Consider the following 18,394-nt stretch of genomic DNA (forward strand, 5'->3'; position numbering starts at 1 on the left):
TCTTGTTCTGATCTAGAAAGTCTGGTAGTTCTGATGGACTGTTCTTGGTCCTCTTCATCATCTACCTTTATGGGATCTACATCCATTGCATAAGGGTCTCATCCTTTTGGGACGGTCTTGTAGTCACTCATAGAGACAAGTTGTCTCCTGGATTCATATTCTCTTGCAGCGTCAATCCATTCTGTTAAGTTTCTGGGAAGCTTTTCCCTGACAAGAATAGCTTCTTGTACTTCTTTCTTTAAGCCTTGTCGGAAGCAGGCTGCTTCGATGTCTCCATCAATGCACGTTGCTTCAGTGGAGATTCATTGGAAGTAAGAAATGTATGCAGAGATTGTGGAGGTTTGTTTTGCTCTCATAAGCATCTGGACTGCATTGAGCATTTCATTCTTAGGGAAGAATGTGGTTTTGAAGAGCGATGTAAAGTCTTCCCACGTTCCTATTTGCTCGTTTGCATGTTCTTTAGTCAGCCACACTGTGGCAAATTGGAGTGCGTGTCCTTTGATCATAAAAGAAGTGCAGAATGCTATCTTCTTTGCTTCCGTATTGTAACTGGTTGCATTAATGGTGAGGTACATTTGTACGGCCATAAAAAATGCTTTGGCCAGTTTCTGGTTTCCATCAAATGGAGTTGGCTTGTTAAGACTTAGTTCAGCCATTGGTTCAGGTTCATCTTCGTCTACTTCGTTAGAAGGTGGTGGTGGGTTTGAGTGTGAAGGCTCTGGTTGGTCTGGTCCGTATCCATCAAAGTATTCGGAGTTATCTTCCTCACCACCTTCTGGGTAGTGTTCTGGTGGGTTTCTATAAGCCACGATGCCAGACGACTACGAGGGTAGCGTCGGTTGTAAGAGAGCTTAACCTTTTGTTACGCCAAGTGTAATGCAGGCAAACAATCAACAAATAAGACAGTCGGTCTTATGATACGTTCTAGACAGAAGTCTAAAGAACGTCCAAGTCAAGTAAAGACTAAGTACTGAAGAGGTAACTTAGAATCAAGTCAGAGTGTTCAGAGGAAAACCAGCGTAGGTTAAGCTGAAGAATCAGCGTCACCTAGCTAGGGTTTATATAGTATACAGGGTACAGGGTGTGACGTAATAATAGGTATGTATCAGTAAGCACATGCGTAAGCAATGAGGCATCTGAGTAATACCGAACTAAATATAGCATGATAAGAGACATGCATAGTAAGCGTGGATCAAGGGAAAAAGAAGCAAGATAAGCACAGCCGTAACACCCATTGATGCGTGCATGTCCTCCATTGTGGTATCTTTTCTCATATTGGTATCTTTTCTCATACTGGTATCTCCTGTCCTCAGGAATCTCAGAATCTGTAGTATCACTACACTTATGCTTCGTACTGTCAATTGGCTCATTCTTCACAAGGGGGCCATTCCACCAAGTGACACTTTCTTTCTTCAAACAAATGATGTCACCTGGGGTCAACCCAATGCAAGCAAATTCTTGGTCAGCAATCTCTGCAAGGATGTCTGGTCCAGCTCCAATGCTACACAATGATGATTTATACACCATTGCATGACTAACACCAAGTTCCTGCTCAGCGTACTTTAAGAAGTGAGTAAGCTTTGATGGTGTCAAGATGATAGGTGAATGGGTAGGCACAGAAGCATTGACTGTAGGCAGAGGTGTTGAAGGAATTGCAGCATGGTCTTGGTTATGGGCAAGATCTCGAACTGTCTGTAACAGAAGCATTGAAGTGAGTGAGGTGATGTCACTGGCACTTATAGTTGGATGTGCAGGAGGGGCCATCAATGTCATTGATGCAGCACGACACATTGGGTGCAATGCAGGCTCACGTTTCACAGGGTTGAATGATGGAATATTTGGTGGCATTGAAGTCATAGCTTCACCATCATACTAAGAAAATGTGAGGTTCAACTAAAGACACATAAAGTTGCTATAACTCAATTACCATTGCACAAGCCCAATCCTTCACCATTGCTGGGGTACAAGGAATCTCCATACCACTTGAGTGGATATACATAATAGAGTTGTTATAGTCATTCCCCTACTTCTTGATGATAAGTCATTGATAGTGAGCAATCTCACACTTGAGCTCTGAAGCACCAGTCTGCAAGAAGCATCATTAAACAGCCGAAATATCAAGATTTCTCTCTGCAGTTGAAATACCTTGGTGACAAGCACAGTTTCCTCATCCTCAGATTCTCCACTTTCATGGCTGGCAGCATTTCCTGAAGAACTCTGTTTCTTTGTTAGCTAAGGTATCACAAAGTCTTGAAGACTTGCTTCATGGGTAGAAACAGGCAGTTTCTTGACATTCTTCATATCAATGAAGATCTTGACCTTTTTGAGTTTCTCTGAAATGATGTTCTTCACCATCTTGGCATAATCATTCTTGTTGTCAACATCCATGGCTTCCATGCAACTATAATTGATCACCTGAGTAAGTGGATCTCATGGTTGCCATGACATCAGATGGTCCATGGACTGACATACCTGCATGAAGCACCAGGAAGGTATTTGAAAGTGTACCTTTTCTTCTCAGTAACCTTATAAAGGGATTTGTTGTGCTTTGCGAGCATAATTGTGAGGAAGTCAAGGTAATTGGGTTCAGAGACATGAAAAATGACTTCTTTCACCTTCATAGACTTCACCTCCTTGACTTTGATTTTGCCATTGTTTTCTGTCGAGTTTTTGTGTATGTATTGAGATTTACAACAAAGACAGTCTCAAATTGAGGTAGTTCTGGCTCAGGGGATGTGGAAGGTGAAGCCATCACGTCTACAGTCTACCTTGAATGGCTTGCACAGCATGCTCAGACGGTGCATACAGGGTCCTACTTCAGATGTTTCCAAGACACAAATTCAACTTTTGTGTTTCCACATAATTTTGCAATCAGCTGTAATGTGGAGAGGTGTCATGAGTTCCCCAAACAAATCATTTTTCCTACCTCAATGTTGTGTCTAAGTCTAAGCACCCAAGTCACATAACCACTTCACCTCTTCACACCTGTCACATTTATCACACTTCACAACATCCTCCTGTCACAAAGTCACATGTACCCTATGCTCGTATCTCTCCCTTCACATCACCGATTCCATCTCCAATCAATGCAACAATCAATCTTCCCCTTCGACCCTTTCTCGATAGTTCTCAGATAGATCTTCTGTTTAATCACCATCTCTTCTCTTCCATTCTCAGATTCAGATCTCTTATCAGAATTCATGATCCAAACCCTCATACCTGAAACTTCTCTTTCTCACTCACCTACCTATTTAATTAGTTACCGTTTCTAGTCTTGGTCTGTGCACAATTCCCATAGTATATAGACCCTAGTAGGTAGTAAGTAGTTCTCCAGTCTAAACCTCTTGTACCTTCCATAGAGAATCTACTTAATGTCCATTGCTCATGTCCCTTCCGTAAGACTCTAAACTGAACCCCTCTAAGACACTTTTCTAGATGGTTACATTGTGACTCTTCTCCCCTACATTTTGTTTGTTGTTTGAGTCCTGGTCTGATTGCTTTGAGACTATTATTGTTGAAGAGTTGTCACAAGAGGCCTGACATGAGGTGGTGACCAAAATAGGTTGTGTGTTGCACAAAGTGGGTACCCAAAGTGGAGCTGATCATTACCAGCAGCATTATGCATGGTGGGAATCCATTATGCATAAGGGCTCAGGTGTTCACCCATCTAGGGATTAGAGACAGCCATGCATAACCATCCATCTCTTACCAGATACAATCATGCATCACCTGGTCAAGTACAGGTGGGTCCTGGATTCCACCATCTTTGGCGAATAATGCCCAAGTGTTGTTCAGGTATTTCCTGCAAAGAAGAAATACAAGCTTTTACTGATAGAAAGGTGGTGCTTCCTGAGTGTAGTGGTAAGATCACCACCCCTTTTCTATGTATCTGAGTGAGTGCAAACCATTTGACATATATGGTATACAAGCCATCGCCATGATCATGACTGTGGTGGCTGCCACTGGCTAGCCACCAGAGATACCTGCCAATATGTATGGTGCACCATTGGCCCTTCAAACACTGTGGCAAGAAGGGTTGAGGAGAGATACTTTCCCCTGCTGGCTGAGTCTTTTACAATGCTAGACATTGCTTTGATATCTCCTTGTGAAATTGCTGTTCTTTTGGTTTTTCAGGTGTTGAGACCACAGGTTGGGGAGGATTCACAAGAGTTGGATGGTCCTGGCCCAGTACTGACACTTCTGCGTCCAAAAGACATAATGTGTTGGAATATTCAAGCAAATGTCCTTGTGTATGACACATGTAGTACACGTGGCAGTGTCACGAATTCCAAACACAAACCATTTTTCATTCCTTGGTTTTCCTCCAGCTACTTCTAGTTACCAAACCAATCATGTGACTTCACTTCCTGTCACATCTTCACCTCTTCACATATCACCCGTTGCTTCTCCGATTGGCTCCCCTACTCCACGGGCTAGAACGATGTCGCTTCCCAAAGAAGAATCAGTCGGATCTTGGGTTTCTATTTAGTAGCTGTCTTACTCATTTGCTTATATATCATGATGTCATGATCAGTCATCTGCAGTATTGTACGACTCTTTTCTCATTGGCTGATTTTCTTTCACACTCAGATATCTTCTATTCAATGTTATGTATATAAGTAGGTCAGTTAGCGTAAGTACTCCTTAGACTTAACCTCTTCGTTCTCTACAGTTGTAGTAGACCTAGACGTTCACGCTCAAATCTATCTTGTTCTCATCATCATCTGTGACCGAGTCCTAGTGGTTGTTGTCTGACTTTACCATTCGGTGAACTCAGGTCATAACATTAGGTTAAGTCTTCTTACCACTCCAACTCGAACTTTGTCTTGGACGTCGCCGTTCTTGACAAACTTCATTGTGCTATTCTGCTGAGATTTATCTTGCGGATTACGTTTAAATTCAATCATCATTCCCCGACGTGTTTTGTTATACCAATCTCTTTACATTACTCTTTAGTAGAAGTGAGCCAGGCCCTCATCTTACTATGGGCTGCCAGTTCATCAGGATCAGAGACACTGAGGTCCTGTTTCTGCACATCTGCAGTTAGGCCCAAAACCCTGCCAACTGTACGCTACATATCTGCTTTCTACGTAACAGAACGGCACTCGCGACTGTCCTCTCACAGTCTAGCTACATTACGATAGGAACCTAGGGTGCTAAAAGTAGACCCAAAGTTCACCGCGTCTTTCGTGAACTCCTCTTGAGTTCTACTTAGGTTGATGAACTGCTACACGCACTGCATTCGCACCTTTATCATCATTGCCCCGCCATACAGATCCCACCTTGTCAAGGCTAGAGCTCTTGCTTTACATGACAATGCTTCCTGTCTAGCCAACAACTGTTTGTTCTTCAATGTCCAAGAATCTAGGAGAAACTGGGATTGCCGCTTCAGAGAATACAGAAGTAACAACAGCTCCGGCAGTGATACCGCCAGTAGCAACTCCATCGAGGAGCGCAATCCATTCTCCAGTGCCACAAGGATGGAACAACCCATTACCATATGTAGAATCATCCATCACCCCAACCGAAGGCCTTTCTGTACCACACACTATATCCGGTCCTGGAGAGAGTACCATCACCCACTGGGACATTTCAGCCGCAATCCAAGCCGTCATAGAAGCAGAAAGGGACTACACCAGATGCTTGATAGACCAAATGCAGAAGGAGATCAATGTTCTCAACAATGACTTAGTGGTAGCCAATGACGAGAACACAGACCTGAGGGTCAGGGTGACAATCGCAGAGAACCTGATCATGGATTTGCAGAACTTGTCTACCATGAAGATCCCAGGCTCTACATCTGGGACTTCAGGCTCTGATCTGAAGATGGCGAAACCTTCAGACTTCATGGGAGAGAAGAACTCCATTGATGTTGACACCTTCCTCACTCAACTCGCAATATACTTCACAGGTTACCCCAGAGCAACAGAACAACAGAGGTGTACCTGCCTCATTTCTTTCTGTCGAGGACCTGCAGCAAAGTGGGCAGAAAGTATTACACCAATGGCCCTCAGCGGAAAGGTCGGGTCCTATGATAGCATCAGAAACGACATGAAGGCCATGTGGAGCGTCGTCAACAAAGAGGAGAAAGCAGCAAGAGAGTTAGAAACTCTCCAACAAGGAAATCACACCATTGGGGAATACATTTCCATCTTCCGTCAGAAGCTTGCCTTCTGTCACTTCTCCGACTATGAGTTAATGCACAAACTTCACTTTGGACTAGACCAACGGGTTAAGAACTCCTTGGCTCACGTCCACCCTAACAGAAAAGACACTCTGGAGGGGTTGATTAGGGAGTTGCTCATAGTTGGGCAGAACCTAGAGGAACTTGATGATGAGAGGAAGATGAACTTTACACCCCGCCGCTGTGGGTACAACAATTCTGCTGGGTGCAGAAAGTGTTGGGTATTGCTGCCTGCTGCTATACCTGCAAGGAGGTGCATTTGACCCTAGAGGGTTTCTGGACTAGAGCTAGGTAGTGCTCAGAGAGAAAAGTGAATCAAAAGAGCACTGCTCATGGTGGTGGCTCAAGAAGATTGATTGTTTACATAAGCAGTAAAAATGCATACATAAACTAAGGAAAGTAATGGCAAGTGAAACTAAGTAAAAACCATCAATACAAGCCCAGAGTAACATAACTCCCTGCACCACCCATGGCAAGGTGCTGCTGCAACATCTGCACCAGTAGCACCCAAGACCACATCGCAGGGTGGAAATGCAATGGACATTGATGCAACCAGGACAGGAGGTAGACCCTGACCTCAAGGACAACCAGGACAAGATTTCAAGTGTTACCATTGGAGCCCCTTCAGTGACAAATCCCGTACTATACGGGTCACCCGACCTACATAATATCCCGTGTAATACGGGCCAGCGGATTATGGGCCGATGTTATGTATATTCCCAATGTTGACGGGTGGGCCCATCTATGCTGATGTTATATATATCATCGACGATGGCGGATGGGCCAGGAGAAATATTATTATGGAGATGGGTGGGCCCATGTGGGTAATATGTAGAGTAGGATTGACAAATATTATAGACCTGAGGAGAGATGTATAGCAAATATTATTATATAGATGGGTGGGCCGACGTATTAGTATTATTTTGTAGACGGATGGGCCGAGGGAGCGGTGGAATATTTATTACATAGACGGGTGGGCTGACATAGGGAAATATTAGATAGACGGGTGGGCCGATGTGGGGTATTTTACTTAGACGGGTGGGCCGATGTGGGGTATTATTAGGTAGACAGGTGGGCCGAGGGTGAGGCGAATTATTTATTACATAGACGGGTGGGCTGAGGGTGAGATGAAATATTTATTATATAGATGGGTGGGCCGATGTGGGTTAATATTAGATAGACGGGTGGGCCAAGGGTGAGGTGAATTATTTATTACATAGACGGGTGGGCCGACATAGGGAAATATTACATAGACGGGTGGGCCGAAGTGGGGAATTTTACCTAGACGGGTGGGCCGATGTTGGGTAATATTAGACAGACGGGTGGGCCCAGATACATATCATATAGACAGATAGGCCTAGGTATTGGTATAAGTACCAAGTACCAAGTTCTGGGTAACATCTATCAAGTTCCAGGTAACGTCTATCGAGTTCTGGGTAACAACTATTGACATCCGGGTAACTAATATTGAGTTCTGGGTATTTCGTAAATTGAACAAATCACCAAGTAGCGAGTACCAAGTTCTGGGCACCGAGTGCCGAGTTCCAAGTTCCGGGCATCGAGTACCAAGTGCCGAAACCCGGCACTCGGCACTCGGTACTTGGTGATTTGTTCAATTTATGAAATGTTTTATTTTAGTTTCGTGTTTCGGTGCTCAATGCTTGGAACTCAATGCCCAGAACTCGGTGTCTGGAACTTGGTACTCGGTACTTGGTGATTTGTTCAATTTATGAAATACCCGGAACTCAATATTAGTTACCCGGATGTCAATAGATGTTACCCAGAACTCAATGATTTCCAAATTATGTAGACATTTCAACCTCACCCAGATGACCCTCATCACCACCTTCAACTTCAACCTTGACCTCAACATCCATGTCATCAGCAGAATTGTATTATGGGAAAAGGTTGCATGGATCATCCGGCACCACAATGTCTCCGGCAGTTGGGGGAGTAGGTGATGGGTCCAGGGCTAGTTGAACTTGGCTCAGCTCAAATATGAGACCCTCGATGTCAGAGGGATCCACAATTTTCGAGGGTGTGGGCTCCATCCCTGCCATCAAAAGCTCCAAGCACTGAATACTTGGTACTCGGTACCTACTTGATACTCAAAACTCAGTACTCGGTACTTGGCACTCAGTCCCTAGTACTTGATACTTGATGATGAATATATTGGTAGATCTTAACCTATTGATGTCATGAGACTATGGATAGACTCCCCTAGACAAGGGCTACAACTGTGGTTTTCATCGAAAAAGTTCCCACGGTCTAGAATATCAAGTACCGAGCTCCGAGCACTGAATACTCAGTACTCAATACTCAAAACTTGGTACTCGGTACTAAGTTCCCAGTACTTGATACTCAATGCTGAATATCTTGGTACTCAACTGAGCACTGAGCACTGAGTACCAACTACCGAGCACCAAGCACCGAGCACTGGGCACTGAGCATCGAGCACCAAGCACCGAGCACTGAATACTCGGTACTCGGTACTTAGTACTCAGTTTCCGGTACTTAATATACTCAGTTCCCGGTACTTAATACTTAATGCTGAATATCTTGGTAGATCTTAACCTATTGATGTCATGAGACTATGGATAGACTCCCCTTGACAAGGGCTACAATTTTGATTTTTATCTACAAAGTTCCCACAGTCAAAGTGCTTTCTTGAACACTCCATTTGCAAGTATTTTGCTTATATCTTACTAGGATCTTAACCTATTGATGTCATGAGACTATGGATAGACTCCCCTAGACAAGGGCTACAACTTTGGTTTTCATCGAAAAAGTTCCCACGGTCTACAATATAGAGTCCCGAGAACCGAGCACCGGGCACCGAGTACCGAGCACCAAGCACCAAGCACCAAGCACCAAGCACTGAATACTTGGTACTCAGTCCTTAGTACTCAGTTCCTGGAACTTGATACTCAATGCTGAATATCTTGGTACTCAACTGAGCACCGAGCATCGAGCACTGAGTACCGAGCACCGAGTACCGAGTACCGAGTACCGAGCACCGAGCACTGACTACCGAGCACCGAGCACCGAGCACCGGGCAGATATTTATCTAAAAAGTTCCCATGGTCAAAGTGCTTTCTTGAACACTCCATTTGCAGGTATTTTGTTTATATCTTACTAGGATCTTAACCTACTGATGTCATGAGACTATGGATAGACTCCCCTAGACAAGGGCTACAACTTTAGTTTTCATCGAAAAAGTTCCCACGGTCTACAATATCGAGTACCGAGCACCGGGCACTGTGCACCAAGCACTGAATACTTGGGACTCGGTACTTGATACTCGATGCTCGGTACCTACTCAATACTCAATACTTGGTACTCAGTACTTGATACTCGATGCTGAATATCTTGGTACCTACTCACTACTCAATATGTACCTTAACACTTTTGAACCCTTCATTTTCGAGTATTTTGCTTATACCTCACTAGGATCTTAACCTATTGATGTCATGAGACTATGGATAGACTCCCCTTGACATGGGCTACAACTTTGATTTTCATCGAAAAAGTTCCCACGGTCTATAAAATTGAATACTGAGCACCAAGCACTGAATACTCGGTACTCAGTACCTACTCGATACTCAAAACTTGGTACTTGGTACTCAGTTCCCAGTACTTGATACTCAATGCTGAATATCTTGGTACTCAACTAAGCACTGAGCACACTGAGTACCCACTACTGAGCACCAAGCACCCAGGTATGGGGTCTATTTCTATGTATATTGGTAGTAGATACATCATATAGATAGACCAGGACACCTACATGATCCTTCCATAGGAACAACACTTGACAAATCACAATTGTGACATTTTGATATGTTTTACCACCCTACCCTTACACAGATTATCCAAGTTACTCATAGACTGTCATTATTACATTTATTATGCTAAGGATCAGTGATATTTAGGCTGGAAATTTGAGATCTGATGTAAAGGGGATATTTCTACTGATCAAAAGCCCACATGGTAAATGATAGCCTTAAAGGCTTAGAAAGATCCATCCAGGATTGAGTGAATGACAAGCAAAACAATATACGTGTGAAAAGTGACAATTGACATCTGTTCACACAAAGTCACATTTATATATGATACAGGTTGAAGATTTCATTAAAAATGTGTAGGATACATGGTGGACTACCTAAGGAACCTATACTGCATACTGCCCTGAGGGTAGAGTGTTGGTGGGAGGGATGTGGCATAGAAGTGTTTGAATTGGTTGCCCATAGCCAAGGATACACCAACTGACCATTTTCGATGTTTGGGGCATTTGAGCTTTGACGTTTCCCACACTCAATTTCTTATCTATTTCACTTCCCCAGCTCTCAATTCCTGGTGGATCTTTCTGTAATTTTAGATCCATCATACTGAATATATGTGAAATATACTCTAGGTGTCTGATCATTAAAGTTCAATAATTCAGAGATATGGGCCTTTTATCAGTAGAAATATCAAGTATATACACCATCTCAAAGCAACAGCATATTTTGAGCTGATCCTGGTCATGAAAAGCAAGTATATATGCTATGCTAATGATATATGAATATATTGGATTATTTATGCAAGGATAGAACAATCAAAAACATGAGAAATGTGAAACACATGATTTATCAATTTTTGTTGCTGTAGAAGGATCGTGTAGGTGTCCTGGTCCAGTGATATGATGTATCTGAGGGAGGGTACACTATACAGGTACTTGAGTATCAAGTAGGTACCAAGTACCAAGTATGCAGTGCTCGGTGCTCAGTACTTGATACTCAGTACTCAATACTTGGTAGTCAGAACTCAGTGCTCAGTGCTCAGTGCTGAGTACAGAGTATTGAGTATTGAGTATTGAGTAGGTACCAATTACTGAGTACTGAGTGTTGAGTATCAGGTAGGTACTGAGTGCCAAGTATTCAGTGCTTGGTGCTTGGTACTCAATACTCGGTACTTGATACTAAATACTAAATACTTGGTAGTCAGTACTCAGTGCTTAGTGCTCAGGTGAGTACCAAGATATTCAGCATTGAGTATCAAGTACCAAGTACCAAGTATTGAGTATTGAGTAGGTACCGAGTACTGAGTATTCAGTGCTCGGTGCTTGGTACTCAATATTCAGTACTTAATGTTCGGTACTCAATACTCAATACTCAATATACTAAATGCTCGGTAGTCAGTACTCAGTGCTCAGTTGAGTACCAAGAGATTCAGCATTGTATACTGAGTACCGAGGTCTGAGTATCAAGTAGGTACCAAGTACCAAGTATTCAGAGCTCGGTGCTCGGTACTCGATATTGTAGACCGTGGGAACTTTTTCGATGAAAACCAAAGTTGTAGCCCTTGTCTAGGGGAGTCTATCCATGGTCTCATGACATCAATAGGTTAAGATCCTGGTAGGATATAAGCAAAATACTTGCAAATGGAGTGTTCAAGAAAGCACTTTGACCATGGGAACTTTTTAGATAAATATCTGCCCGGTGCTCGGTGCTCGGTGCTCGGTACTCGGTACTCGGTACTCGATATTGTAGACCGTGGGAACTTTTTCGATGAAAACCAAAGTTGTAGCCCTTGTCTAGGGGAGTCTATCTATAGTCTCATGACATCAATAGGTTAAGATCCTAGTAAGATATAAGCAAAATACTTGCAAATGGAGTGTTCAAGAAAGCACTTTGACCATGGGAACTTTTTAGATAAATATCTGCCCGGTGCTCAGTGCTCGGTAGTCGGTAGTCGGTGCTCAGTGCTCAGTACTCAGTGCTCGGTGCTCGGTACTCGGTGCTCGGTGCTCGGTACTCAGTGCTCGGTGCTCAGTGCTCAGTGCTCAGTTGAGTACCAAGTACCGAGTACCGAGTATTCAGTGCTTGGTGCTTGGTAGTCAGTGCTTGGTGCCTGGTGCCTGGTGCCCGGTGCTTGGGACTCGATATTGTAGACCGTGGGAACTTTCTCGATGAAAACCAAAGTTGTAGCCCTTGTCTAGGGGAGTCTATCCATGGCCTCATGACATCAATAGGTTAAGATCCTGGTAGGATATAAGCAAAATACTTGCAAATGGAGGGTTCAAGAAAGCACTTTGACTGTGGGAACTATGTAGATAAAAATCAAAATTGTAGCCCTTGTCGAGGGGAGTCTATCCATAGTCTCATGACACCAATAGGTTAAGATCTACCAAGATATTGAGCATTGAGTATCAAGTACCGGGAACTGAGTACTAAGTACCGAGTGCCAAGTACTGAGTATTCAGTGCTCGGTGCTCGGTGCCTGGTGCCCAGTGCCCGGTGCTTGGTGCCTGGTGCTCAGTGCCCGGTGCCCGGTGCCCAGTGCTTGGTGCTTGGTGCGTGGTGCTTGGTGCTTGGTGCTTGGTGCTCAGTTGAGTACCAAGATATTCAGCATTGTGTATCAAGTACCGGGAACTGAGTACTAAGTACTGAGTACCAAGTATTCAGTGCTCGGTGCTTGGTGCTTGGTGCTTGGTACTCGGTGCTCGGTGCTCGGTACTTGATATTGTAGACCGTGGGAACTTTTTCGATGAAAACTAAAGTTGTAGCCCTTGTCTAGGGGAGTCTATCCATAGTCTCATGACATCAATAGGTTAAGATCTACCAATATATTCAGCACGAGTACTGAGTTCCGGGTATCGAGTACCGAGTGCCGAGTGCTGGGTTTCGGCACTCGGTACTTGATGCCCAGAACTCGGTGCCTGGAACTTGGTGCTTGGTACTTGGTGATTTGTTCAATTTATGAAATGTTGTATTTTAGTTTTGTGTTTTGGTGCTCAATGCCCAGAACTCGATGCCCGGAACTCGGTACTCGGTACTTGGTGATTTGTTCAATTTATGAAATACCCGGAAGTCAATATTAGTTACCCGGACATCAATAGATGTTACCCGGAAGTTGATATTAGTTACCTGGAACTCGATAGATGTTACCCGGCCTGTGGATATGATATCAACCATCTCAGCCCACCCGTCTATATAATATACTACTACCTCGGCCCATATGTCTATATAATATACTACCACCTCGGCCCATATGTCTATATGATATGTATCTGGGCCCACCCGTATATGTGATATCCAACTACCTCGGCCCACCCATCTATATAATATCTAATAAATTGCTCTCTCGGCCCACCCGTCTATATTATATACCCCCACGTCGGCCTACCCGTCTACGCAATATACGACTACCTTCGGCCCACCTGTATATATAATAAATATTTTACCGCTCCCTCAGCCCACCCGTATATATAATAAATATTTCACCACTCCCTTGGCCCACCCGTCTACAAAATAATACCAATATGTCGGCCCACCCATCTACAAAATAATCTTAATTCGTCGGCCCACCCGTCTAACATGATATATATCTGGGCCCACCCGTCTATGTGATAACAAGCACCCTTGACATACCCAGCTGTTTGATACACATCTACCTTGGTAAACCCATCTACATAATATCCAACTACCTCGGCCCATCCGTCTATTGAATATTCATGTCCATCGGCCCACTCATCTACTCTACATATTCCCTACATGGGCCCACCCATCTCCATCGGGAATAATAACTCTCCCGGCCCATCCGTCATAGTCGAGGATATATCTACCTTTGGCCCATGGTCCGCTGGCCTGTATCATACGGGATATTATGCACGTCCGTTCACTCGTATAATACGGAGATATGTTACTGCAATATGTGACCATTGTGGAGAAGATGGGCACATGGCTCGTAACTGCACAGGAAAGCCTCTTGACAAGGGCAAAGGACCAGCTGTCCGTGCCATCAAAGGAGAAGAAGTTCCAGCTGTGAAACCGCTCACTGTTAAGGTCGTGCTCAAGGGAAAGACTACTCAAAGGGCTTTGGCTTCAGCTCATGTGCTGCGCCCCTTACCCAAGTACGTGCCCTTAATTTCTGGTGGGCAGAGGGGAAGTCCAACGGAAGTCCAGGGAGTTCCAGAGGACAAATGTCGGTGGAGTTCGGCGGAACTCCGGAAGACTATGTGGGAACGGAGTAAGGCTACTATGGAAGTCCAGAGTAGAAATAGAACAGAGGTTGGACTACCCTAAGGTAGAGCCGGAGAATTAGTCCTAAGGTTTAACCCCTAAGACTCAGAGGTGGACAAGAGATGAGGCTCAAGTCTGGAGATTGCAGGAATGAGCAGAACTAAGATGATGAGTCGGAGGTACAGTCAAAGGAATCAATCCTAAGACTCAGAGATTGACAAGAGACCAAGCTCAAGTCCGGAGATGCAGGAATGAGCAGGAATTAAGGTGATATTCGAACTGAGGAGTTCCAGAGTATTACAGGAGCTTATATACTGTAGGTATCAAGTAAGTAAAAAGTTAGCAAAGGTAAGGGCTATGTACAAAGCATGTGGAAAGTCTATTAGTAAGTGTAACAGATCAAAGCAGTGAGGTCAGAAATGAAGTAAGAATGGACGGATCAGTAAGCATAGCGGAAAAGGAACATAACCGGTAACCAGAGCAATAGCTAATCTAAAAGGAGTTAGGGGTGAGTGTGGAGATGAAGGCGGAGTGCTGGGCGAAATAACAGGATGGAGAACCAGACTTTAGTGGAGGAGTTCCAGAGTTCCAGATCTGGAGGTATGGGATATAGTGTTGGAGGTAGCAGGGCGAGTCCTACTGAAATGCACTTCATGCATTGTTGGAGAAGGAGGGATGGAGCGGACGGGGAAACAGGGGGTCGGACTAGTGGTTGGGATGTTCACAGGTGGTATTGGAGGTGCTCAGATCCAGTATATGACACTCACACTGGAAGATATTAACCGCATTGTAAATGAGAGGATCTGCCTCTCTACCATGTACAACCTAGAGAAGAAGGGTTTTTAGATAGATCGAAGTTGACTGCAAACTTAGATCAGAATTGTTTTTCCATTCTCAGTGACTCAGCAATTAGGTTTACAGAAGTATCAGAAGTTTGTTCTGGAAATAAACGAGTACATTTTTACATGCCAGTTACATTGGAAGGAAAACACAAGAAAGCAGCTGTTAATGCTCTAGTAGACTGCAGAGCAACAAATCTCTTCATCAGTGAAAGATTTGTAGAAAAGAACCAAGTCCAAACCAAGCAGTTGTTGCAAGCACTGCCGGTCTGCAATATCGATGGAACCAAAAATTCCACAGGACCAATCAAAAGCTATGTAGATTTGAAGCTCACAATAGGGGATCATGAGGAAGAAGTAGCCTTTCTGATCACAGATCTAGGAACCGATGATGTCATCATTGGAGTAGATTGGCTATGATACCACAACCCCAGTATTGATTGGAATGCGGGAAAGGTGGCATTAGACCGTTGTCCGGTTAAATGTCAAGAAGCCAAGGTCAAGGACAAAAAGACCAAGGTGAAGAAATGAAAAGCCACAAACTTTTCGATCCCTTCGGTGTTGCCCGAGTTGATACCAGCAGAAGATGACGAAGATGAGGATATTGAGGAAGCCTCTATCCATCATTGGATTCAGTCGACAAGCTTCAACTCTTCGCCTTTGTCACATGAATCATGAAGACATGTCAGGCTTGAGAAGGAAGAACAATCAGACCTTGCTACTACTGTTGGACACAGAGCTACCAAGAATGTGCCTATGATTGAGGAGGTCGAAGATGAGGATTCAATACAAAATGTGTGGATTAGATACAAAAGCTCTGTAGCATCAGAGTTAGCTCAACAAGAGGGAAAGAAGAAGGAAAAGAAGCCTGTAGAAGAGATGGTGTCAGAGTGGCTCCATGACTACCTCAAGGTCTTCTCCGAAGAAGAATCTACTTGATTCCCCGAGTCTAAGAAGTGGGATCATAAAGTAGATCTCAAGGATCCTAATGATCTTCCTCCCAATGCGAAAGCATATCCTCTGTCACCCATCGAAAACGAAGCATGTGAGAAGTGGCTCAAACAAGAATATGATTTAGGATGACTGAGAGATTCCGAATCTCCAGTAGCAGCTCCTTTCTTCTTTGTTGCCAAGAAAGATGGAAAGCTCAGACCCTGTCATGGACTATCAGAGGTTGAACGAGAAAACCATCCGAAATGCATACCCTCTCCCTTGTTCTCAGGATCTTATTGATCGTCTTTCTGGTGCAAAACTCTTTTTGAAAATGGATGTTCAATGGGGTTACAATAATATTAGGATGAAAGAAGGAGACCAGTGGAAGGCCGCTTTCAGAACCCCTTTTGGACATCATGAACCAGTCGTAATGTACTTTGGCATGACGAACTCCTCAGCTACTTTCCAAACTATGATGGACCAAATCTTCCAAGATCTAAAGAAAGGAAAAGTCAGTTGTAGTCTACATTGACGACATCTTGGTTTTCACCAACAATGATGTAGAGAAGCATAGGAAAGTGGTGCACAAGGTACTACAGAGACTGCAGGACAATGACCTCTATCTCAAACCGGAGAAATGTTCCTTTGAAAAGAAAGAAGTAGAGTTTCTTGGTTTGATCATTAAAGATGGACACGTCTCTATGGATCCGGTCAAGGTTAAAGGAGTTCAGGAATGGCCCACTCCTACCTGTGTGAAGGACATTCAATGATTTATGGGATTTGCGAACTTTTATTGTTGATTCATTCTCGGATTCTCAAACATTGCCAGACCCATGAATGAGCTCATCAGGAAGGATGTACCATGGGAATGGATGGATAAGCAAGAGAAGGCTTTCAAAACTCTGAAAGACAATTTCACCTCCACACCAGTGCTAGTTATGCCAGATGCAAATAAAAAACAAAAGATAGAAAGCAACACATCTGACTATGCTACTGGTGGTGTACTTTCTCAGTTGGAAGAAGACGGACTATGGCACCTGGTGGCCTTTTTTAGTAAATCAATGCAGGATGCAGAGAGGAACTATGATATCAACGATAAAGAAATTTTAGCTATCATCCGTGCATTGGAGGAGTGGAGGCATTATGTGCAAGGCACACCTCATCCAGTGTGGGTACAACAATTCTGCTGGGTGCAGAAAGTGTTGGGTTTTGTTGCCTGCTGCTATACCTGCAAGGAGGTGCATTTGACCCTAGAGGGTTTCTGGACTAGAGCTAGGTAGTGCTCAGAGAGAAAAGTGAATCAAAAGAGCACTGCTCATGGTGGTGGCTCAAGAAGATTGATTGTTTACATAAGCAGTAAAAATGCGTACATAAACTAAGTAAAAACCATCAATACAAGCCCAGAGTAACATAACTCCCTACACCGGTAGAGATTTGGACAGACCACAAGAATCTCGAGTACTTCATGACAAGTCAGAAGTTAACTCGCAGACAAGCGAGGTGGTCCTTATTCCTTGCAGAGTACAACTTCACACTGCAACACAAACCATGGAAGGTTAATGACACTGCCGATGCTCTGTCCAGGAGGCCAGACCACAGAGGGGGGGTAGAAAACAATAATTCTGATCGCATGCTTTTAAAACCCGAGTTTTTCCATATTTAAGCTGCAAAAAGAGGTCAGATTCTGATAGAAGGAGAACATTTGCTGTTGAAGCGTATCAGAAACTGCACCAATTTAGATCCGGAAGTCCAAAATGCTATCGAAACTCTGAAGAAGGCCCCTGTACAGTTGAGAAGAGGATTGGAAGAGTGGAATACGGAGGATGGACTCATTTTGTTCCAAGGACTGGTCTATGTTCCCAATAATAAGGAAATACGTCACTCAGTGTTAGAGATCTTCCACAACTCGCCTGCAGCAGGACACATGGGACGTGCCAAAACTCTTGAATTTGTCTCACAGAACTATTGGTGGCCTCAGATGCAGAAATGGGTCAATGACTACATAGATGGGTGTGATTGATGCAAGCAGATGAAGGTGTTACCGTCAAAACCCCACGGACCTTTGAAGCCAAACGAAATTCCAGAAGGACCATGGCAGACTATTAGCTGTGACCTTATTGTCGATCTACCCATCTCCCAAGGCAAAGACAGTATTCTAGTAGTTGTTGATCGCTTCACAAAGCAAATGCATCTTGCTCCAACCACCAAGGATGTTAATTCCAAAGGAATCACAGACTTATTTCTCAACCATGTATGGAAGTTGCACGGAACACCGAAGAAGGTGATTTCGGATAGGGGAACACAATTTGTGTCCAAGTTCATGCAGGAAGTTTCGAAAAGACTAGGAACCAAGTGGTCCATGTTGACAGTGTATCACCCTCAGACCGACGGACAAACTGAACGAGTCAATGCAGAAGTAGAACAATATCTCCAACTCT

The 18,394-nt window shown here is 43.9% G+C and overlaps 2 protein-coding genes across 2 annotated transcripts; one reads left to right on the forward strand and one right to left on the reverse strand.

Annotated features, from left to right (window-relative positions):
- Window positions 1–1,105: 1,105 nt before the first annotated feature.
- On the reverse strand, window positions 1,106–2,558 carry EDB91DRAFT_1085035 (uncharacterized protein; the record flags this gene model as incomplete). The annotated part of the gene is made up of 9 exons (XM_041315838.1): window positions 1,106–1,151; window positions 1,232–1,501; window positions 1,562–1,688; window positions 1,812–1,872; window positions 1,928–1,982; window positions 2,067–2,086; window positions 2,146–2,207; window positions 2,259–2,401; window positions 2,473–2,558. 9 exons carry the CDS (start codon window positions 2,556–2,558, stop codon window positions 1,106–1,108), a joined length of 870 nt encoding a protein of 289 aa, XP_041173525.1.
- A 4,923-nt stretch (window positions 2,559–7,481) lies between these two features.
- Window positions 7,482–8,263, forward strand: EDB91DRAFT_1085036 (uncharacterized protein; the record flags this gene model as incomplete). Its single annotated transcript, XM_041315839.1, has 5 exons — window positions 7,482–7,599; window positions 7,695–7,780; window positions 7,823–7,890; window positions 7,995–8,137; window positions 8,202–8,263. The coding sequence occupies 5 exons, from the start codon at window positions 7,482–7,484 to the stop codon at window positions 8,261–8,263; spliced, it is 477 nt and encodes a 158-aa protein (XP_041173526.1).
- Window positions 8,264–18,394: the final 10,131 nt, after the last annotated feature.

This window comes from Suillus paluster, assembly GCF_016628075.1.
Source record: "Suillus paluster strain FC165 chromosome Unknown EDB91scaffold_63, whole genome shotgun sequence".
In the NCBI taxonomy this organism is placed as follows: Eukaryota; Fungi; Basidiomycota; class Agaricomycetes; order Boletales; family Suillaceae; genus Suillus; species Suillus paluster.